Here is a 20,903-nt window from a genome sequence, read left to right as displayed (position 1 = left end):
ATAAACGTATTGGACTCATTTTTAAAGTGAGTCTGCATAATAAACTCTGAACATTATTATTATACATTTTTTGAAAATGTAATTTTAATTTATTTCTTTATCCTCAACTCATTTTAACATACTAATATACTTTACTGGATAATGTATTTTTATTTTATATTAAGAGGTTATTGTTTGTCTAAAGTATTATGCTAAAATATAATAAATTAAATTTTCTAAAACTTTTAAAAAGAATAAATCTAGAAGAAAAAACCAATGTAGAAACTTCTGTAGCTGTATTTCACATTCTAGATTTCTTTTGTTTCGAAATTTCAAAAATTTAAGTTTATAGTATTATATATTATTATATTTTTTGTTTAACCCTTTTATGCGTTACACATTTGAGTCTACAATTCTATGAGTTTTACTCGTATGTAATTGACTTGTTGTAACTCGTAGCCTAATTCGTGATACGTTTCCGCATAACCGAGTCATATATCAAAAACGAACGAAGTTCTTCATCAATTCGGTCGGCAACTGTGATAGGCATCTGTTGTCCAGCTCACCACAGTTCAGATAACTTGAGCATAGACTGGTTCCACTGTGGAACAAGCAGCCGACACTTCCGCGTCTATCGCCATCAGTTGTGGGTCAATTTCAGGTAAACAACTTCAAATGCTTTGGGTTTTTTCGATATCTAATTAGTTTTTTGGCGTTTTGTGTGGTGCCTTGTGGTGTGGCTGCCTTCAATGACAATCGAAAAATGCCAATGAACTTCAGTTCTATAGTTCTTCTTCTTCGACCCCCCCTCCATCAGATATTTGACTATAAATTAAAGCGCAATTGCGAGCTCAGTTTTAGTTCTGACTACGGCAATGGAATACGCAAAACTAACATTCTGTTTGGTGCTCTGCGCCTTTGTGCTGCTCTGTGGAGCGGAGGAGCAACAACCAGTGGCAGCTGAATCGATTGCATCACTTGCGGATCTAGCGATTGCGGGCGAGACTTCACAGGCCGATGGTGTCGAGGGAGCACGTAAAGCTCGCCAATTCTTTGGACCACCACCACCACCGCCCTTCTTTGGTCCACCACCTCCACCACCACCATTCTATGGCGGAGGTTTCGGTGGCTTCGGTGGAGGCTATGGCGGCTTTCAGCGCACTCGTGTCGTGACACGCACTCGTTATCGCGGAGGTTACGGCGGATTTGGCGGCGGTTTTTATGGCTAAATGAAAAGCATTTTGTCTGTCGTTTTGCAACACTCTTGTGATATTTGTCTCTGTTTTGCGGCTCTTATGTGATGATGCCCGCCTGAATAAATGTGTGTTTATGTTTATGTGTAACTCGAACTTGCTTAAGGGGGAGTGCCCCACTTTTATGATGCGAAAGCATCACAGCCACAATGAGCTCTGCTTATAAGTAGCTATCAGTTGAAGGCTTCCCCTCTCATTTGGGAACTCAGAGCGATGGGTTCCGTTTGTTTCTTGCTGCTGCTGCTTAGCGGTATTTTCATCTTCACAGCTGCCTTAGATGAGCTGGAGATTGATCCGCAGGTGGCACCACCGCCAGTGGGTAAATTCGTTGTAGATTCTTTATACAATATTGTGGTTGATTTTGCTCACTTGTATGTAGCAGGTCCGAGACACACTTTGTGGCGCAACCTTATGGGGCAAGTGCGTCAGGCATTGAAACGCTGGCAACCCACAGTCAGGACAAGCACCACCATGCATCCTCGCATACATTTGCGGAGCACCACAGAGCCGGAGCTGGAATATTATGGCGCCCTAAATCCCATTTATCAAATGAACAACTTTTGATTTACACTTAACTAAATTAGTTTATTATTGGCACTAGAAAAATTAAAAATACAAAAAATTGGTCTTAATCTAGCTTAACGGAAATGCTTGTTAAAGAGTCCCTTGAAGCCGCCCAGTCCACCGAGTCCACCGAAGCCGTGACCACCAAAGCCATGTCCCAGACCACCGCCAAAGCCATGGCCAAGTCCGCCGAATCCACCCAGACCACCGAAGCCGCCAAATTTGCCGCCCAGGCCGCCGAGGCCACCAAAGCCGCCAAGTCCCAGGCCGCGTGCCACACGTTCGTTCTCCGCTTCTGAATCCAGTGGCAGCTGCTCGAGATCGGCATCCACATCGAGCAGCGTGAGCGGCACAACTTCCACTTCAACAGGCGCTGCCCAGCTACAGCTAAGGGCACAGACGATGACAACGAGGAGCAGCAGGCACTTCATATTGATAGTAATGATTATTGAGCTTGAGATAGTTTTGAGAGTTGATGTGGATGACACTGCTGATGCTTTGTGCTTGATAACAAATGGCAGAGATTCATGCGTTTTTATACGAGTACGCACTGGCCATTTCTTCTTCGTCAGCAGCTGGCTTCTGGCCGGGCTCGTGCGTATAGTTGCTAATTGAGAGTGTCCACATTGCGACTCGACATCGATTTGTGGCTTGTTATCTGCCTCAACGTGTACTTTCATTCATTCATTGATTGCTGCGTGGCTTCTGGCGCCGCGACGTTGGGCCTTGGTTACATCATGTTTGCCATTGTATTTGCCGTTAATGTTTGACTTCGTTGCTGGGCTGGTCTTGAAACGTTATCTAATTGACCTTAACACACACACACACACTCTGCGGAGTTTGTGTATTTGTCTCGTTATCATTTACATTTGGCAATCGATGTGAAGAACCAGTTAACAAGCGTGCTTCAAGAACAAGTTTTGCATTCTCTGACTGAGCTTTCATCACATTCATCACATTCATTCACTTCTTACCTACAATTTCGGCGAGTGTATCGCTAATTGAAGCGTGTCAGTAAATTCAACGAGTTTGTCGAACGTTTTGCATTTGTTTAGAGTTTAAACTAACGCAATATTGATTTATGCTAATTTTAGGTAATTTTAGTTATGGTTTTTTAATTCAATTTGCTTTAGCATCTTGTTTGCAGCAGCAACAATTTGCGACGTCTGTGCAGATACTTGCGGTAGTTACTGTTGCTTTTTTGTTTTATACTTCAGCTGATTGCGTTGCCGGCTCGTTGAGTGTTGACTTCGCCGTTTCTTGCCCAGCTCAGGGCAGGGATGTGCTGGAACGTGTCGATGCTTATACGGATTTGGAAGCGTTGCAATGCGATGTCTGCGCACTTTGTCCTGCACAAAGGGACGTGACCAGACCAAAGGATCCAGGCTGGCATCGTAGCTGGCTTCGTTGTGTCCCATTGGCCTTGCGTCACCTGCTTGCAACATTAGCAGCAGCACAACTCCCACTCCTAGTCCCAGCCTCAGTCCCAGTTGTGTGTTAATCTTCTTGAGTGCAGAGCTCATCGTTTGTCCTACTTGCAGCGCGGGTAATTAGAAACTGTTGCACTCTGAGTGCTGCACATGGGCTCTTATATGCCTCGGTTGCCTAGGGCCTCAGGGCAAACAAAACCTTATGGCATGGCTCACCTGCCATTTGCAGGCTACCTAGATTGCATTGCATTGCTTTGCTTTGGTTTACCTGCGACAAACTTGTCAATGACTTTGTTCAGCGCTAGGTACAACAAAAAAAAAAAAGATTGAGCAGTTCAGCGAAATGGAATTCCTCAGCAGGCTGATGCAATTACATAGATAAGATCTACATATAATATGTACAAAATATATATTACATACAATATTTGTGTTTAACCTTTTCAGAGCATTTTCTTTTGGGTATTTCCCGGCCCATCATTCATAACCCTTCAACAGGAGCAGGTAGCAATGTAGTTTTCCCTTTAAAACAGCATGTGTCATGTGGCGACAGTCGGTAGATTTCACTTTCTAAGTACGGTAAAGTGAAAGAGCCAATCGGCTAAAGTGACTAACAAATTGGCATTTGGCAGACTGTTTTGCAGACAATTCACAGTACTTTTGCCTCAAAGTGTCGTGTCAACACTCTTCGACACTCCACACACGATGCATCGCTTAGCCTTGCACTTGACACCGACTCTAGCTTTAATTTTGTTGCCGCGTCTGGCATTCGTGACTCTGTCTGTGACTCCTACTGCGACTGCGACTGCGGCTCCGACTTGGCAATTAGCGAGCATGTGCAGAGACAGACAGCGGCTGCGGTGAATTATGCGCTGGCTGGCTGGAAACCGGTTTCCAGCAGATTGAAACTCCGTAAGTTGAGGGCAGCCTGCGAAGTAATCCAAAGTCCCAGTTAGCCCACTTTCGACCGAGACCGAGTAACTGCAATTGACACATATGGGGAAGAAATACAGGCCTAACTCTGCTGCAAGTAGCAAGTTGTTGCAGTTGTTGCACAAAACTGGCACAGCATCACAGCCAAGTTGCATAAAAGCGGCAGCATCTGTTCGACATGGCCACAGTACACAGTGTCCCAAGTTCTCGCCAAGATGTGCAACAAACTGCAGCTGTTGCTCTTGCTGCTCTGCCTCCTGTTGGCTAATGTCGAGGCACAAAAACAGCCGCAGCAGCAACAGCAACAACAACGTCTGCGTCTGCCACAGGGCTACAACATGCGATTGGGTTCGGTTCCCACGCGATTTGTGGGCAAAGGCGCCTACACATTGGCTGGCAAGCGAGCATCGCCGCTAACCAAATGGCAGCAACAAGCACAGTTGCCACAACAACAACAACAACAGCAGCAACAACGAAGACAGCTATTCCAATGGGCCACAATGGGTGGCAAGAAGTACAATCTTTGATGTTGATATGTACGTGAAATATATGTATTTAGCTAAATAAATAAAATAAATAAATTGTAATTAAGTATTGAATCAGCTTCTGATTGAAATCGTTTAGAAAGTGGGAGTATAGTGATGCATGCGCTCCAAGATGCTGCTGCTAGCAGCATCATTGATGCCGCCCAGGAAACCAGGAAGACCACCAAGTCCAGCAACGCCACCAAGACCGGCAACTCCAGCTTGTGGGTAAAGTCCTGTAGGAGGCACAGCAGCGCCTAATCCCTGCATGTTGGCCACGTTGATGATGTTGTTCAAGGCGGCAAAGTGATCCACTCCGGGTTGGGCTCCAAAGCCAACGTTGCCAGCACCGAATTGCGCATTCGGATACATGGCATTGCCGTACATGAAACCAGCTGCCTGTGGATTACCAGGATAGACGCCGCCCAAGCCATAGCCGAGACCAAGACTGGGATCGCTGGGATAGTTATTGGCGATGCCAGCGACGCCTAGGAAAGGCGAAGCTGGTGCCGAGCCGCCGCCAAAGATGAGTCCCGGATAGCTGGCATAACGTCCCATTTGTATGGACATCTGATTGATGGGCAGTCCAGCTATTGGCATTTGCATGGCTGTTGTGGCCGGTGTCATGGTTGCTGCTGCTGCGCTGGCTGCCAGCATCTTGACATCCGCCTCCGCTGCAGCAGTTGCGCTCTTCAGCTGACGTTGTTGACGTGAATGTTGCTCCTGCACTGGTTGTGCTTGGCAACTGCCCACGAGCATCAGGGAGATGAGCAGGAACGATTTCTTGACGGCGTACTTCATTTTGGTTACGATATCGATTGGCAACTGTTTGCTTCCGGCTTGTCGAAGGCGCTTTTTATGCCAGCTGCTGGGGTGGAAACTTTCTTTTGCCACTATTGCAGAGATTACGCGCTTGGTTTTCTTTTTGGCTCGTAAAAACGGTTTTGGGTTAAAGTGATTTTTTACCCATTTTTATGGTAGCCCAAAAAAAAACGGCGAACCTAAAATAAGCCGAACAGAGCTGCTTGTCTGCGTTTTGTAATCTCTTTATAAACAATTCGCACTTTTTGCCTAATGCCAACCGCAAATAAGGTGCTAAGTGTTGTCTAAGACATTCATCGCTGCGTCGCATCAGCGGCGGCAGATCTCGAACAGAAAATCGTGGCTGTTTCTTGTTGCTGTTGTTGTGACTTGGAAACAGAGAAGTGAAATGCTCTTCATACGCCTTCTATTGATGGCTTTGTAAAACGAAAGACTTAGGCAACGAACTCAATTTCAATTCCCGCCTAAAAGAATGCTGCAAATTTTTTTATTTATTTTTATTGCTCTCATGATTCACGACTGAAACTTAGTCAGCTGAGGTGCGATTCCATCTAAGCATGGGTAATAAAATCATTTAAATTGTACATATAAAGTTTATAATGCGATCTGAATTTCGAGATTGTACCGCAGATGGCAACAGCACCAATCAATCATCAATTCGAAGTGACCTTTGTTAGCAACATCTGAATTACTTTGACTTTAATGATTTTATTTGCGCAGCCAATGCTAAATTATATCTGACCATAATAAAATGCAATTTAATTTTGTTTTTTAAAATTTGTTTAATAAATATGTTCAACAAATAAATATTTCAAGTCTTTGTTTCATATACAGCTAGACTTAAGCTTATGTTCTTATAATAAGTACTGTAAAATCCGAGCTCAACTATTTGCCAAAGCTGTCCTTGTAGGCGGCGCGTTCTCTGTCGGCGCGATCTATCGCAGCTTGATAGGAATCGAAGGGGGGCAGCAGGGCGACTAAAGTCATCCGACCGACGATGCGTTTCCAAAGCATTTGCCTTGTTGTTGTAATATCCAAAGACAACGCTGCTGGGATAACAGATGAAGTAGTCGTTGGGTGAGCGCTTCTCCCGCACAGGCTGTCCACTGATATCGATGGGTGAGCTGATGGCCTGGTAAGGATTGCTGCCGTCGATTGGAGCCGATTCACTGAGTTGCGAACTCAGGAAGATGGTGAGCAGGATCACGTTGATGATGAGTGTGCAGTTCATGTTGTGGCTTATCACTTGTTTAAGATTCAGTTGAAGATTCACTTTCAGTTTCACTTTTTCAGTGCGGGTGCTGATGATGTGCTGTTGTCGGAGTTCCTTATGGTTCTGTGCCTTAGCCACTAGCTGATCGATTGTTTTATACATGAATTCGCGATTCAAATATTTCACACTATGCGTTAATTATTATGACAGACGAGAGTTTCCAGCCAGCCAACCAGCCAGCCTGAACACTAATTTAATTTGTTGTACATCTTCCAATCCGATTAGCACCCAGTGTTACTGCGGCAAAACATTTCCGTCAATGCCCGATTTTGGTGGGCATTTCGGGGGCGTTTCGGGGGTGCTGCTGTGACGTCTACACGTTGCTTTTTAATTTGTGGTTTTTTGTTGCGGTAGGATCTGCATCGACCCATGATGATTCACGAAACTCCTCACCCTGGTGACAGTCAATTTGCAATATATTTTAGCAATTTGCGTCATTATTTTAGTTCCATAAATGGCAATATTTTTAAAGTTTACTATTTTCGCTTAAAATAGCTTAATTGTTGTTAATTGCATTATATATAAACATCAGTTGATCTCCGTGTGATTCTCGCAATTTCTCATGTAACACGAATGGTGTTAATTGATCAAGTCACAGTACTAGGGATCAACATGAATCACATTCCCAAAACATCAACATTCTCTAAGGTTTCCGTGTAATTTTCCGATTAACTGCACTGCAAAATATTTGTTTTTGATAAATGAACTTATATAAATAACATCTGTATTTTCATTCAAACGGGAGCAAAGTTTCGAGACACACGCCCACAAATTAGATTTGCGGTTCAGACGGTGCTAGGTGCCAACAGGTACACTTTTTTTTTTGTATATTTAGAATGTTCAAAAATCAACGGAATTCTACCTCAAATAATTATTTTAAATTTATTATACCCGAAGAAGAAGGGTATTATAATTTTGTGCCGAAAGGAAATGTATGTAACAGGCAGAAGGAGTCATTTGCGAACTCCTAAAGTATATATATTCTTGATCAGCATCAACAGCCGAGACGATATAGTCCGCCAGTCTGTCTGTCCGTTTGTCACGCCCACTTCAGCTCTCGCAAATCGAGAGAAATCGAATAACAACCTACACTGGCGGTTTTTGGTACATAGAATAATAAGTATAGTAGTTAAGATTATATATTTTATTTAAATGAAGTTATTTTTTTATATTATATTATTTTGAATGAAGTACTATATGAATATACCAAATATAACCATCAACGTATTTTAGTGGTATATTTTTAGTATATTTGTATAATCTATATTATATTATTAAAAATGGGTTGCGGGTAGCTCACAGTCGAGTTCACTCGACAGTAGCTTTCTTACTTGTATTATTATTTATATTATAATTATCAACTTAAGCTGAACTTACAATTTCTAGTTCCAATGGGCGCACACCGGAACATCTAATTAAGAATCAAGCTATCTATAGGTAGCTTTCTGAGACGTTTATCTTGAGTTGATGATGATGAAAGTCGAGTCTTTTGATAAATTATTAAAATGAAATTACTTTTATTTATTTATTTATTTATTTTACAAAGTCCTTTCAAAAAAAACCAATTATCGTGAGAAGCGGCAGAAGCAAGTCATTTGCCCGTCTAATTGATGAGTCTGGTTATCCCCGAAAACATTGTGACTAATCGCCAGACGATTAATCAATGTTTTTTGCTGAAATGTTTTCAATGTCTATGGCTATTAATAGCTGTTCTTGTCGTTTTGAATAACAAGCCCATAAATATCTTATGTTGTTTTCATATTCAGACTATCACAATTCTGTGTCTTTTATGGCACAGGCCCCTCTCAACATTTTTGCATAGCATATGTTATGCCATGTTTCGTTTGACGAACTGCGGTTGTAAATTTCATAAATTTAATGGAATTTTTTTTTTTTTTTTGTTGAATACATTAGCTCTTATTGGATATGCCATGAATTTTGTTGGGTAGCATCAAATTGTTTGTAGGTGATAAAAATAAGACTGTTTCATTGTTGTGGCTGTGAGTGAAAACCTGTTGGCAGAGGTGTCAACAGCACAAAAAGAAAGAAAGAAAAAAAAAACAGAAGAAATATAACGTATACGTTATGCCAATCGGTCAACGAATGCGTAGAAACTTTGCGGTACCTGCCCCCAAAGCATGTTTACCTTTGTTTATTTTTGGTTTCACGTTTATGAATTTATTTTAGTTTCTTTTCGTCTAATTGCATCTATTTTTAAATCAAAGCGTTGTGGTTATTTGCCGTAACCAAAGCCACCGCCGAAGCTGGAACTGGCCGATGCCGAAGCCGAGGCTGATGCACTGCCGCCAAAGCCGCCGCCGCCGCCGCCACCACGTCCTCCATAGCCACCGCCACGACCGAAGCCACCGCGACGACCTCCTCCACCGCAGCAGTAGCCACCGCGTCCACCGCCAAAGAAGCGAGCTACTCGCTTGCCAGCTCCATCATCGATTGGCTGCGCATCCACATCCTCCAGAGTCAGCTGCTGTTGAGTCTGCTCGGGCTCCAAGGGATGGGCACAGACATAGGCCAAGAGGAGACTGCTGATCAGCGCTAACACCACAAATTGTTTCATCTTTAACTAGTCAATTGATTCTATGTGCAGTTAATCAAATGCTCACATCTTTTATAGTTGGTGCCCATCGATGCGACGCATCGCATCGCATTGGGGATCCCCTTTCGAGACCAGAACTTGTAATTTCTTCCTTTGAATCAACTCATTAATAGTGCCTAGCTATCATTAGTTCTTTTTGATGATTTCATCAGAACTTGTAAGTAGCATCCATTGGAAATCCCCGACCCCTTAGGCACTCAACCAGATAATTTGGTAAGACCTCTCGCTCTCTTACGTTTGCCGCCCTCTGAGAATACGTCTAGTACTTCCAGCTTCAACACGCTCACTTTTAGCACACATTTGTCAAAATGGACTCGAGTCGAAGACCTACAAAAGATGATTGTTGTTCACCTATTGAAAGACTCAGTGAAAAAAAACAAAACAAAATGATGCAAATTAAAAACTTCTCACATGTATTGCAAACAAGCCCCTTTGGCTCCCAATTGGGGGACTCACTTTTAGATACTCTGTTCTGATAGTACTTATGAAAGGGGTGATTATAAGAAGCTTAAATTGCTGAAAATGATACTCCTTATAAGTCGAAGCTGTAAAACATACATTTATAAATTAGAGAAATGATTTTACTTGATGAAATAAATAATTTTTAAGGAATGAAAAGCGTTTTTCATACTGTCATAATAATAATAAGTTTTCAAAAGAATTTTTAATCATATTTTTGTTTCAATTCATAATCACATTTATAAGTTTTATAGGGTATTTCGGAGGAGTGTATTTTAGAGTTGCATTTTTTATTATTGCTTTCGCGCGTCAGCAATTTGAACATTGCTTTTTTTTTGCACATTAAGAGGCAATCGAAAATTATTGGAACTTGTTAAGGTGTTGTGATCACTGACCTCTCCGATGTGCGCGAAATATTGCGCAGTTTCCATATTGTTTTCATCGTGATAAACAGCAACGGGTTCTGGCACATATCACCTATAAAACCATCAATATTTAAACTAATTTAAATGTTTTGCATTCTAAAATAAGTGTTATATATGTCTTCATATTGCGAAATTTAATGAAACGAAACCACTTTGGCTATGTCATTAATGGAAATGAGTTTACTTTTATATTGAATGGAAATGAGATTACTTTAAGCACTCTATATGCAGCAAAGAGTCGATTGATTTGTTTTGATTTAAAACGCTTGAAATGTGAAGATTTCATTGGAATTAACTAGAATTTATTTTAGTCGCGTATCATTCTTAAATAGTCAACGTAACTTTATCATTTATAAGTTTTGTTTGCAGAGCACTAAAACAATTTGCATACTTTTTGGCTGTGTAAAAGATGAATTAAAAATAGGGCATTGCATAGTCGACCTTCAGTTTGTTTTATAAAAGTACTTTAGCCAAGTAAACACATTTATTTTGATCTCATTTAAGAGTGCTTTCATTACACAAATGTGATAAATTTTGTCAATCGACTTACAAAAGCCGGTTAGAATATTCAAAAATATAAATTAAATCGATCCATTTTCTTATCTTGATCATTGTCTGTTTGAAATGTTTTTTTTTCTGAGTGTAGGATCATTTTTCAATTATCTACTTAAAGTGACGTTTTTATTGACGCAACAGAATGTTGGTTGTAAACAAATCGTAAGGTAAATGAATGGGGAAAACCGGTTGAAAACTATTGAATGATCCCAAGTGAATTACACTAAGTGTTGAATAATATAAATAATTGGAGAATCACATGATTACGAAAATATGCAAATACTAATTCAAATTTATTCTCACAGTCTCACGAATATATTTGTAATATAACTACAGTATATTAGAGGTTTAAGTCGGTTGACAACAAGTCCAATTTGGGAGTCGATATGCAGACGTCTCGCCAAACCTAATTGAATTAAGAAGAAAGATTTCCACATCTGCAAAAGTGTTTTCAATTAGGATCAACTTTATAATTGCTTTTATTGATTCCCAAATCGAATATAGGCGTGGCAACTGAACAGATGTTGTACTCGACACGTGCCAATCGAGCCCAAAAGTATCGAAACTTAATTGCGATATTGAAACGATGGAACAAAGCCATAATTATTTGTTTATTAACATTTAATTATACTCTGAATTTGTAATTGGTTGAATGCAAACTCGTAATTAATTTCAGTATTGAATTTTTATTGTTGCCAACTAAAAGCTGAATTGCCCGTAAAGTAAACAATTTCCATAAAAAAAATCACCAAAACTAGAAACTGAGATGAAGAAGAAAAAAACCCGCGGAAGTAAACAAAAGCGTTAACGGTGTGAAACCGATTTTCGCCCATTTGGTCAATATTAGCCGAAACGTTGAGCAAGGTCAATGTCGTTCAACAACGGTTAACGGAGGCGTCTGCAAAACGTTTTTTTTTTTTGTTTTTTGGTGATCTGTGAAAGCATGGAACCAGAACCAGTCCATGACGATTTCGCGCGATTTCAACGCGTTTTCAAAGCGACTTTTGCGCGTTTCAACGCGTTTCTAGCGTGTTTCCGTTCGCTGAAGACGAAATGATGCGACAACATTGAAGGTCTGCAAGTTTCCGAAACATGCAAAATACATATTTGGAAATTTGCCGAAGAACAAATGCTTTGGGCTGGTCACGGTGTGGCTGGCTGCTCTTGAGTTTGCTTATAAAACTGTTTTTAACTGCGAGCTGCAACTTTAGTTACGATTTGTCAGTTGCCAGTTGTGAGTTTAGTTTCTGTATCTCAGTATCTGTATCTTTCGGAATGTATTTGTCGGCACGCTTAAGTCTGCTCTGTGTGTTATTCGCACTCGTCGCCGGTCAGCGAAGCAAAGCAAAGCAGTCAGATCGTCCACAGGGACGCACTTTGGGATTACTCTCGCCACTTCTCTTCGGCACAGCTGGCCCCTTATTCGATGTACCCATCGCACCCGTTGGAGGAGGCAGCGTTGCTGGCAGTGGAACTGGAGGTGGCAGTGGCACACAGTCGGATCAGTTTTATGGTGGCGGCGGAGCAGGCGGCTATCCGAACAATGGTTATGGCAATGGATATGGCAACGTCTACGGTTATAGGCCCGGCTATAGTTATGGATACCCAGCACTGGGATTAGGCTATCCGGGTCTTGCTCAAGGCTTCTTTGGCTATCCTGGCTATGGGTATTACAGGCCCGATTATAACTATTACAACTACCAGCGACCAGTGCAATATCCACAAAACTATTATGGATCAAGGCCCAACTATGGCAACTACAATAACTTGGCGAGTGCAGTGCCCGCAGCCAGTGCCTCACAGACTGCTGCTGTTGCACCTGCCGCAGCTGCCGGAGCAGGCTCACAACTCAGCACCGCTCAGGCAGCTCAGTTAGCTGGACTTTTGGGACAGGCACTTGGCAGCAGCCTGCGTCCTTTGGTGGCCAACGGTGGCGCAGGAGCCGCTGCGACTGGAGCTGGAGCTGGCGTCAATCCACAAGCCTTGAGTAGTTTATTGGGTTTGCTTGGCTAGTATTATAAAATAATGACAAATCTTATGCCAAAACTTCGCTTAATGCTGCCGAGACGAGTGTTATTAGTTAGTCATAGGAATAACAAAGTATTTATAGTTTAAGCATTGTTAAACTAATTTTAAACAATCTAAATATAATATTTCCCTCGCAAAAGGGTATGATTTTTACTTCTTTTAACTTAGCTCCCTTTTGTATTAAAACGTAGTATATTCATAGTTAAATAGTGTATTTGGTCAGCCTAAAAGTATGTCGCCCCATTCATTTATAGCTCGACGAACTGAACGATGAACGAAAACACTTAACGCGAGATAAAAACTTTATAGGAATTTAGATTGATTACAGAATTTTGTAAGCTTAATTAAGAATTGAACATTATTCAGACTTATGTTCTTATTTTTAAATTGTTCTTAAAGTGGTCTTATTTTAAAAACACAATTTTAAAGACGAATGTTCTTGATTTTAGAAACTGAACTTTTTTTAATGTATTTTGTCATGTTGCATAGTGCCTTTCATCTTTTAAAATGGGAGTTTTAATAACAAAAAGTATATTATGTAAATTTCAAGTTACTTCTCAGCATAATCAATTTGCACTAAAGTCAACTTATTTTAAATATCATCTTTAGTGTTTATATATTAGCGTTCATAAAATATGAGAAAACTCTTAAATATAATATATAAAACTCATAAAATGTAACCACTTTTTAGAAAACAACAATAATTTCATTGACGGCATCAATTCGTTAGCGTCTTTGTATAATTATCAGTTAGAAATATTTTTGGAACCCACACTGCTCGGGAATTTTTAATTAGCATTTATTTTACTTATATAAATCGTTTATCTAAAAAGCAGGGGCAGATAGCAATTTGAAATATGTCGATTGGCAATATTTGATGCGCAAACTCTTCATGTGACCCTCGTGATTGTCTGCCACTCCTGCAAATAGCTAATGACAATGGAAAAAATTTTTTGAAATTATGTATCAATTAATTAATTCAAATTTCGTCACTCTATTATAGAGATTCCTTGTTTGTCGTCAGCTTAAAAAAATTATGTTATATAACAAGAATAAAATTTTAGGTGAAAAAATCTAGTTAAATTTAATCGCAACTTTTTTAAATGCAAAACATATCATTTTTTCAAATTTTCTCTATGTGATTTTAATAAGCTGCTTATAAACCATCGAAATCGCGATAATTAAGTCTTTGGAATATTTTTATGCTTCTGTATTCCAAATAAGCGCAACAATGCTATTGTGCAAACTGGTTGAGATATTAATGAATGCAAATTTTTAATTCACAAGCGGCAAAGTTTTCTAATCATTAATTTACTGGAGCTCGAGGGTAGCGAAAAAAGTATTTTATAAAATTTGTTGTTAGAGAAGTTAAATTTTTCTTGTTTAAATGCATCAATTGTAATTGTAATTGATATTGGTAATATGATTTTATAGCAACTGCCACTGCTTGTTGTTGTAGGCTGCTCTACGTCGCCGTTCTCTGCTCTCCTCAATTTGATAAAGCTGTGCCTGCTTTGTGTTGATGAGCAGCTCTCTGGTCTCCATGTGACGATGTTCCTCTGAGCACTCACTGCAAGATAGACAAATCATTTAAATATCTGAAATAATTAGAGATTATATAAACTCACATCTCGCGTTGCTCTTTTTTCTGTTTGATCAATAGCTGATCAGCTTCTTCGTTCTTCATGAGAGCAATTTGTATCCATTCAATTCGTTCGTTCTTCGCCGCATCTTCCTGCGCTTGTAGCAGCTCCGACAACTCCACGTCCAGCATTTGTTCCTCACACTGCAATTGAAGTGCAAGTTGACGTCGTCGATTCTGCAAGTCGTGTCGACATTCTCCAAGCTTCTGCTGCACCTTGCAATCAATTTGAGAATTTCGATTGCGGCGGTCGGTGCGCCTTAAAAACTCAACCACATGCATTCTTATAGATTTGTTTGGTCGTTATTTGGGCTACTTTATATTCCATATCCCTAGCAACAGTTAACGTTAACAGCATTTTAGTGTGACCAAATTTAGGAATGGCTCCAAATTATTTTAAGGATTTCAATGCCATCAGTTCAAATAATATAAATATCTAACGAAGAAAATATTAATAGTAATAATTACAATCATAATAATTAATAACACTTTGTTAGAATAATATAAAATAAATATAACATATTCATTTTGGAGGAACTAATAACAATTTTCCGATTTTTTCAATTGAATTTTTTTCAAAATTTAGTATTTATACAGCCTAAAAGTATGACTTTGTTTTCTTTAAAAAATTTAACACGTTTGTGTTAATTAAACAGTTTATAGGATATAATTACAAATTATTTACTTTTAAGTGATTTTTTTTGTTTTATAGTAAATCGCCTCTACAATTCATATAGCTAGGCAACCAGTTACTATTGTGCACTTCACTGTGGCAAATATATTCACAAAGGCAAATATACTGACTTAGACCAAGTCATACAATGCCATTTAAGTGAGGTGTCAATACATCTTTAATTAGAGTCCCAAAGTGCAAGATCTAAAGCTCGGTAAGAACACATAAAAGTAGCAGTTGGTAGCCAAATGGTAGACAGTTAAAATCTGAATCGTTGTCAGCATGAAGATTGCTATCTTACTCTCCTTAGCAATACTTAGCTTGGTCTACGGATTGCCAGTTGGTATGGATCAACACTTACTGCCACAGCAGCAAGGAGTTCAAGAGGCGGTGGCCAATACTGATGCCATGACAAGTATAACAGAGTTGTCGGATTTGGGTAGCCAACATTATGGAGAGGGAGCACGAAGGGCACGATTTCTGTGGGGTGGCATCTGGGCAGGACCTTATTGGCCCCGTTATTACTATAGCTACTATCGTCCATGGGGCTATCGCTATTGGTGGTAGTTGTACAACAATAAAAATGATGTATGAAATAATAAATAAACAATAAAATGTGTTGATCTATAAACGTCAGGTCAAGGGCTTTAATGAGTATATAGTACTTGTGAAGTGCATAGTGAGAAGTTCACAAGTCATTAGACTGCGATTTCACAAGTTCATTTAACAATTAGTGACTAGGCCAATATTTCGATTGTTTCTCGACTTTACTCATCTTTGTTATTGTTAATTAGCTACGCTAGAAGAGGGAATCACACTCTTGATGTGATTCAGTTACAAGCAATGTAATTCTCAATTGTTTTATACTATATTTCAAATATTTTTGAAATTCTTTATAACTGCTAAATTTTTAAAAGATTTTGACTACGCGTGTTATTTAACAGCATCATACACGTTTTTTTCCGATACGACGTTCAATATTAACATATTCATAAAATTAGGCTATAAAACTCTTGCATATCAAAAAACGAAAATTGATATTAACGAATTTAGCTTTTTGCTCAGCCACTCGACTTGAAAATATCAACACTTCATATAATGCAAAAATATGCGTTGTTGACTTCGTTTTTTCGAATTAACATCTACCCATTTGGCATACCCGCTTCATCAAACAGTTTCCGGGTATAATTAACAGGATTTTTTTAATTTGTACCTATTCCGAATAAATAGTTAAAAAATCAAGATGTGATATAGCGGTATGAACGTGAAATTTCAATTAAAATGCAGTTCGAGGGTGGATTTATAAGTTAAGTTTAATTGCCACTTAAACTTTTTATTAAAATCAAATTTCTGATGAATGCAATCTTAGCAATTTGTATATTGATTGTATTGCAGTAAAAAATATTCTCATCTATAGCTTTCTTTAAGTATTCATTTCCATAATGAACTATAATTATTAGAAGACGATAAGTTGTCAGTCTTGTTAAGAACAAAGTGAATATGATTTTACTCAGTTCTATTCAATTTTTGTGCTAGCAACTTTTTTTGATACAACCCTCTAGATTTTTTTAGAGTCTAAAATGTTAGGCGCTTGCTAATAAAATTTCAAAAAAATATTTCTAAAGAATTTTGAAAACAAAATATGTCTAGATTTTGGAATAAAAGACGCGTGTGTTCTATGGAGGAGCATCAGTTGCAAAAGAAAACATTTGAAAGATGCGTCTGTTTATCTCAACCTTCATTGGCCTGCTCTGCTTTGCCTTCAGCTATGGTGCACTTACTACTTATGGAAAAACAAATCCAAATCCTGGTGTTGGAATCGGAGCAAATATTGGTGCTGGAATCGGTGCAGGCGATGGAGGATATGGTGGTCAAGGCGCTGGATTAGGTGCTGGTATCGGTCTTGGTCTTGGTGGAGTCGGTGCAAATATTGGTGCAGGAATCGGAGGCGGTGAGGGAAGAGGATATGGCAGCCAAGGTGCTGGATTAGGCGCAGGTGTTGGTCTTAACGTTGGTGGACTTGGCGCAAATATTGGCGCTGGTGTCGGAGGCCAAGGAGGCTATGGCAACCCAGGCTATGGCAATCAAGGTGCTGGACTTGGCGCTGGTATCGGTGCTGGATTTGGAGGTCTTGGACTTGGATTGAATGCTGGAGTTGGAGCCTATGGCCGCTAAATGTTCAGAATGTGTTTGCTGCAGTAAAATATAATTATAATCGAGAACCGTTATTTCTCATTTGAATGAATTTGTTTTCTATATTAAAAGTCAAACTTAATAGACGTGTATTTTGATGCTGTTGCCTTTAACATTCCATCCAGAATAACAATTCAGTGAAGTTAGTGAAATTACACATACATATGTATTTAAGTGTCTCCATATTATGATATAGAATAGGTTTTGTTCATTCATGCCTTATTTGCATTATAGAGGAACAATGTCGGTAGCCTTATAGAAGATTTATCGGCCTGTCATTATTCGGAGGGGACTTTAAAGATTTAGATGCATCGTCCCACGATTAATTAGCTAATCGTTGCCGTCATTGAATGAGTAGTTTTTCAATTAATTTCCCTGAATTTTTAATAAAAGGCGACTGCATTACAATGCTTAGTCTCAGTAGTTCGGTCACGTTTGGCTTTAAAGCAAACTAAATTGAAAGTAAAGGAATTTACAACCGGAAATTTCGGAAGCTGTTAGAAGATGCGTTTATCACTTCTATTACTTATCGTCGCGCTCAGTGTGGTATACAGTTATTCACATCCTGTGAATGAAGAAAATGTCCAGGAGGATAAAGTGAACACGTTGCTAAATCTTGCCGATCAGGGTGAAGCTCATGCTAACGCGGGCACTCGAGAGGCACGCGGCTTTGGCGGTGGCGGCGGTTATTGTTGTGGTGGTGGATACGGTCGAGGTGGCTACGGAGGATACGGTGGATACGGACGAGGAGGATATGGTGGATACGGTCGAGGAGGCTATGGGCGTGGTGGATATGGTGGATATGGCCGTGGTGGATACGGAAAATATGGCCGATAAACCGTGCGCACGCTAAACGTTTGTTCAACGTTTAACAAACAAGCTAAAACAATGTGTTACTGAAAAAAAATCAGAAAAGTGGTTAAATTGATATACATAAATGTTTTCTAAAAAGTGAATAATTAGTACCGATTTTTATTTTTATTGTTTTTTGTTACATAAGTAATGTGTCTCTAAATGAAAATTCCAAACACTTATTTTTTAAATACAGATAAATAAATTTAATGTAATAAAAGTTAAATTTTAGTGTTATGTCAAACCTATTTATTTTGTGAAATTTTATTTAGCAAAAGAATTTTTAAAACTAGTTTTGCAGCTTAATGTTTCCAAATGAGTGAATAACAAGTAAGAAAGCTACAGTCGAGTGTACTCGACTGTGAGATACCCACTACCCATTTTAAATAAAAGCTATATATTTTGCGGTATTATTCTCAAAATATACGAAATATACTGCAAAAATACTAAAAATATACCAAATGGTATATTGAGTATATCGGTATAGTACCGTATTCAAATATACCATAAACGGCACAATATACCAGATTGTCAGTCAAAGCAACTAAGACCCCTAGTAAGTAGGCGTTTTTGCCCATACAAAAGTATTTCTTTAATAATTTTTATCTGATCGCAACCAAATTTTCAGGATTCATAACTACTATAGTAGTTATTGTATATACCAAACTCGCAACTCTAGCTTTAAAATTACGCTTGTTATTCGATTTTTTTGATTTGCGGGGGCGGAAGTGAGCGTGGCAAAAATTTGAAACAAACTTGATCTGCGTGCAAACATAACAAATACAGTCGAAAAAAATCAAAATTATAGCTCTATCTTTTATAGTCTCTGAGATCCAGTGTTTCATACGGACAGACGGACATGACTAGATCGTCTCGGCTGTTGACGCTGATCAAGAATATATATACTTTATAGATATATATATACTTTATGTCGGAGATGCCTCGTTCTACCTGTTTCATACATTTCCTGCCGGCACAAAGTTATAATACCCTTCTACCCTATGGGTAGCGGGTATAAAATGAATTATAGAAAACCTTCTTTTGTGATTTCAATTATATTGATACTAATAATAATATAAACAAGCAGGTTATTTAGAAGTGTTAAAACACGCCTGTTATTAACAGAACTCATAACATTAATAGCGCACTTTAATTGTCAGACTCTGCAGCAAACAAAAACGTAAACTGTCAAACAACAGAGCTGTTAAATGTAGCTTTTAGCAGAGCTACTGCTAAGCAATTGCATCCAAAATTTGAGAGTTTTAAATTAAAACTTTAATTCACTTTTGTTTTCAAATTCGTAAGTATATCAAAGTATTATGCCATTTAAATCCAAAAATCCCGCATATGAAAATTATAGAATTAAAGTTAATACAAATTAAAATAATAAGAATACAAATAATGCAAGAATTTAATCCGATAGCAATGGAAACAATGAAAATAATGCACACTCATGTCAAGTCGCACAACAGAGGCTTGCTAATTGGTAAGCAAAATATGTGCTCTACATCGGTTGGATCTTCGAGTCCAGCAACAACAATGTGTGTAATAACAAACGAAAACAAACAGAGATCGCCAAATTAGCAATACTTGACTTTAAAAAAGTACCTTCTAATTTATATGCGGCTTACACACACGTAGGCATACAAAATATATCTATTGTACGTACAAATATACGATAAGTACTTGAAATTAGGTGATACAACGAGAACAGGAATGACAGCTCATGCAGCTTGTTTAGAGAATTTGATGACATATAAAAGGCGGTTGCATTGCCACTGAAAGCAGCAGTTACACCGAAAATCTCAAGCCTAACGCACATCCATTGCAATCGAAGAACAAGTTCAAAATGCGTCTCTTGATTGTGGCGCTAATCGGCGTGCTTTGCATTGCCTACTCGTATGCCGCAGCTGCTGGAAGTGCCGCTGAAGTCGAGAATAATGCACCGATCACGCTGCTGGATGTTGCCGAAGGAGAACAATACGACGCCAACGATGCCAGCAGACAGGCCCGCAGTTGGGGCTGGGGAGGACGCGGCTGGGGCGGTGGATGGGGCGGTGGATGGGGAGGCGGCTGGGGAGGACGAGGATGGGGCGGCGGCGGCTGGGGAGGACGAGGATGGGGAGGCGGCTGGGGTGGTGGCTGGGGCGGACGTGGCTGGGGAGGCGGCGGCTGGGGTGGTCGTCGTTGGGGTGGCGGCTGGGGTGGCTGGTAGAGCTATGCACTCTGGACATAGCAAAGCTAACCAAACTGCCTTGCCTTGCCTACCTGCCAACGTCCTGGAGCGTTTATGTTAAACTTGTATGTAAAGTGTTTGTCAGTTTTGTGTGTGTAAATAAAGAACATTCCGAAAAAAATAAATTTTTTAAATTTTACTTTTGAACCCTTTTCAGATATTTTAGCTATGGTGAAATTCTTCCAGCTAACCAGTAATAATTTAGAATCTACCTTTAATGGCTGCAAAAGAGTCAATTCAATTGAATTACCCGCTCATTATTTGCGGCACTTATTTTAAGTATATTAATCGATTGAATGGAATACACTCAAAGCAAACAACTTGAAGAATACAAATAAAATTCCCATTTTTCAATCAGACCAAGCCTCTTATTATTTGCTCTCAACTTTCAACTAGCAGCTGGTGTTTATTTTGACTCACATTAAAATACGTCACTTGTCTGAGAGATATC

General features: G+C 39.3%; 11 protein-coding genes across 11 annotated transcripts; 5 read left to right on the top strand and 6 right to left on the bottom strand.

Annotated features, from left to right (window-relative positions):
* Positions 1-854: 854 nt before the first annotated feature.
* On the top strand, positions 855-1,231 carry LOC132793581 (shematrin-like protein 2). The gene has a single exon (XM_060803569.1). The coding sequence runs from the start codon at positions 855-857 to the stop codon at positions 1,206-1,208; it is 354 nt and encodes a 117-aa protein (XP_060659552.1). The 3' UTR covers positions 1,209-1,231.
* A 639-nt stretch (positions 1,232-1,870) lies between these two features.
* On the bottom strand, positions 1,871-2,227 carry LOC132788131 (pupal cuticle protein 36a-like). Its single transcript, XM_060795452.1, has one exon. It carries the CDS (start codon positions 2,225-2,227, stop codon positions 1,871-1,873), a length of 357 nt encoding a protein of 118 aa, XP_060651435.1.
* Positions 2,228-2,974: 747 nt separating this feature from the next.
* On the bottom strand, positions 2,975-3,341 carry LOC132792192 (uncharacterized). Its single transcript, XM_060801448.1, has one exon. The coding sequence runs from the start codon at positions 3,317-3,319 to the stop codon at positions 2,984-2,986; it is 336 nt and encodes a 111-aa protein (XP_060657431.1). The 5' UTR covers positions 3,320-3,341; the 3' UTR covers positions 2,975-2,983.
* A 1,435-nt stretch (positions 3,342-4,776) lies between these two features.
* Positions 4,777-5,494, bottom strand: LOC132788130 (elastin). The gene has a single exon (XM_060795451.1). It carries the CDS (start codon positions 5,479-5,481, stop codon positions 4,777-4,779), a length of 705 nt encoding a protein of 234 aa, XP_060651434.1. The 5' UTR covers positions 5,482-5,494.
* A 783-nt stretch (positions 5,495-6,277) lies between these two features.
* On the bottom strand, positions 6,278-6,892 carry LOC132791492 (uncharacterized). Its single transcript, XM_060800433.1, has one exon. It carries the CDS (start codon positions 6,875-6,877, stop codon positions 6,314-6,316), a length of 564 nt encoding a protein of 187 aa, XP_060656416.1. The 5' UTR covers positions 6,878-6,892; the 3' UTR covers positions 6,278-6,313.
* Positions 6,893-8,845: 1,953 nt separating this feature from the next.
* On the bottom strand, positions 8,846-9,387 carry LOC132790452 (uncharacterized). Its single transcript, XM_060798982.1, has one exon. It carries the CDS (start codon positions 9,348-9,350, stop codon positions 9,009-9,011), a length of 342 nt encoding a protein of 113 aa, XP_060654965.1. The 5' UTR covers positions 9,351-9,387; the 3' UTR covers positions 8,846-9,008.
* A 2,483-nt stretch (positions 9,388-11,870) lies between these two features.
* Positions 11,871-12,962, top strand: LOC132788129 (prisilkin-39). The gene has a single exon (XM_060795449.1). The coding sequence runs from the start codon at positions 11,921-11,923 to the stop codon at positions 12,839-12,841; it is 921 nt and encodes a 306-aa protein (XP_060651432.1). The 5' UTR covers positions 11,871-11,920; the 3' UTR covers positions 12,842-12,962.
* A 1,052-nt stretch (positions 12,963-14,014) lies between these two features.
* On the bottom strand, positions 14,015-14,780 carry LOC132793449 (uncharacterized). Its single transcript, XM_060803377.1, has 2 exons — positions 14,485-14,780; positions 14,015-14,426 (listed from the first exon to the last, which is right to left on the bottom strand). The coding sequence occupies exons 1-2, from the start codon at positions 14,778-14,780 to the stop codon at positions 14,285-14,287; spliced, it is 438 nt and encodes a 145-aa protein (XP_060659360.1). The 3' UTR covers positions 14,015-14,284.
* A 2,107-nt stretch (positions 14,781-16,887) lies between these two features.
* On the top strand, positions 16,888-17,346 carry LOC132788128 (uncharacterized). The gene has a single exon (XM_060795448.1). It carries the CDS (start codon positions 16,888-16,890, stop codon positions 17,344-17,346), a length of 459 nt encoding a protein of 152 aa, XP_060651431.1.
* A 447-nt stretch (positions 17,347-17,793) lies between these two features.
* LOC132791011 (uncharacterized) lies at positions 17,794-18,412 on the top strand. Its single transcript, XM_060799785.1, has one exon. It carries the CDS (start codon positions 17,869-17,871, stop codon positions 18,199-18,201), a length of 333 nt encoding a protein of 110 aa, XP_060655768.1. The 5' UTR covers positions 17,794-17,868; the 3' UTR covers positions 18,202-18,412.
* A 1,578-nt stretch (positions 18,413-19,990) lies between these two features.
* LOC132791010 (heterogeneous nuclear ribonucleoprotein A1, A2/B1 homolog) lies at positions 19,991-20,577 on the top strand. Its single transcript, XM_060799784.1, has one exon. The coding sequence runs from the start codon at positions 20,066-20,068 to the stop codon at positions 20,429-20,431; it is 366 nt and encodes a 121-aa protein (XP_060655767.1). The 5' UTR covers positions 19,991-20,065; the 3' UTR covers positions 20,432-20,577.
* Positions 20,578-20,903: the final 326 nt, after the last annotated feature.

This window comes from Drosophila nasuta, chromosome 3, assembly GCF_023558535.2.
Source record: "Drosophila nasuta strain 15112-1781.00 chromosome 3, ASM2355853v1, whole genome shotgun sequence".
Classification (NCBI taxonomy): Eukaryota; Metazoa; Arthropoda; class Insecta; order Diptera; family Drosophilidae; genus Drosophila; species Drosophila nasuta.
The sequence above is the reverse complement of the archived record's forward strand: the minus strand, read 5'-3'. Positions and strand labels throughout refer to the sequence as shown.

Bases quoted from the DNA above. Each gene is read 5' to 3' on its own strand.
- LOC132788129 (XM_060795449.1), top strand. From the start codon at position 11,921: ATGCAAAATACATATTTGGAAATTTGCCGAAGAACAAATGCTTTGGGC.
- LOC132793581 (XM_060803569.1), top strand. From the start codon at position 855: ATGGAATACGCAAAACTAACATTCTGTTTGGTGCTCTGCGCCTTTGTG.
- LOC132788130 (XM_060795451.1), bottom strand. From the start codon at position 5,481: ATGAAGTACGCCGTCAAGAAATCGTTCCTGCTCATCTCCCTGATGCTC.
- LOC132788131 (XM_060795452.1), bottom strand. From the start codon at position 2,227: ATGAAGTGCCTGCTGCTCCTCGTTGTCATCGTCTGTGCCCTTAGCTGT.
- LOC132788128 (XM_060795448.1), top strand. From the start codon at position 16,888: ATGCGTCTGTTTATCTCAACCTTCATTGGCCTGCTCTGCTTTGCCTTC.
- LOC132791492 (XM_060800433.1), bottom strand. From the start codon at position 6,877: ATGTATAAAACAATCGATCAGCTAGTGGCTAAGGCACAGAACCATAAG.
- LOC132791010 (XM_060799784.1), top strand. From the start codon at position 20,066: ATGCGTCTCTTGATTGTGGCGCTAATCGGCGTGCTTTGCATTGCCTAC.
- LOC132790452 (XM_060798982.1), bottom strand. From the start codon at position 9,350: ATGAAACAATTTGTGGTGTTAGCGCTGATCAGCAGTCTCCTCTTGGCC.
- LOC132792192 (XM_060801448.1), bottom strand. From the start codon at position 3,319: ATGAGCTCTGCACTCAAGAAGATTAACACACAACTGGGACTGAGGCTG.
- LOC132791011 (XM_060799785.1), top strand. From the start codon at position 17,869: ATGCGTTTATCACTTCTATTACTTATCGTCGCGCTCAGTGTGGTATAC.
- LOC132793449 (XM_060803377.1), bottom strand. From the start codon at position 14,780: ATGCATGTGGTTGAGTTTTTAAGGCGCACCGACCGCCGCAATCGAAAT. The intron at 14,427-14,484 runs GTGAGTTTATAT...TCTATCTTGCAG, and splicing joins AAAAAAGAGCAACGCGAGAT to TGAGTGCTCAGAGGAACATC.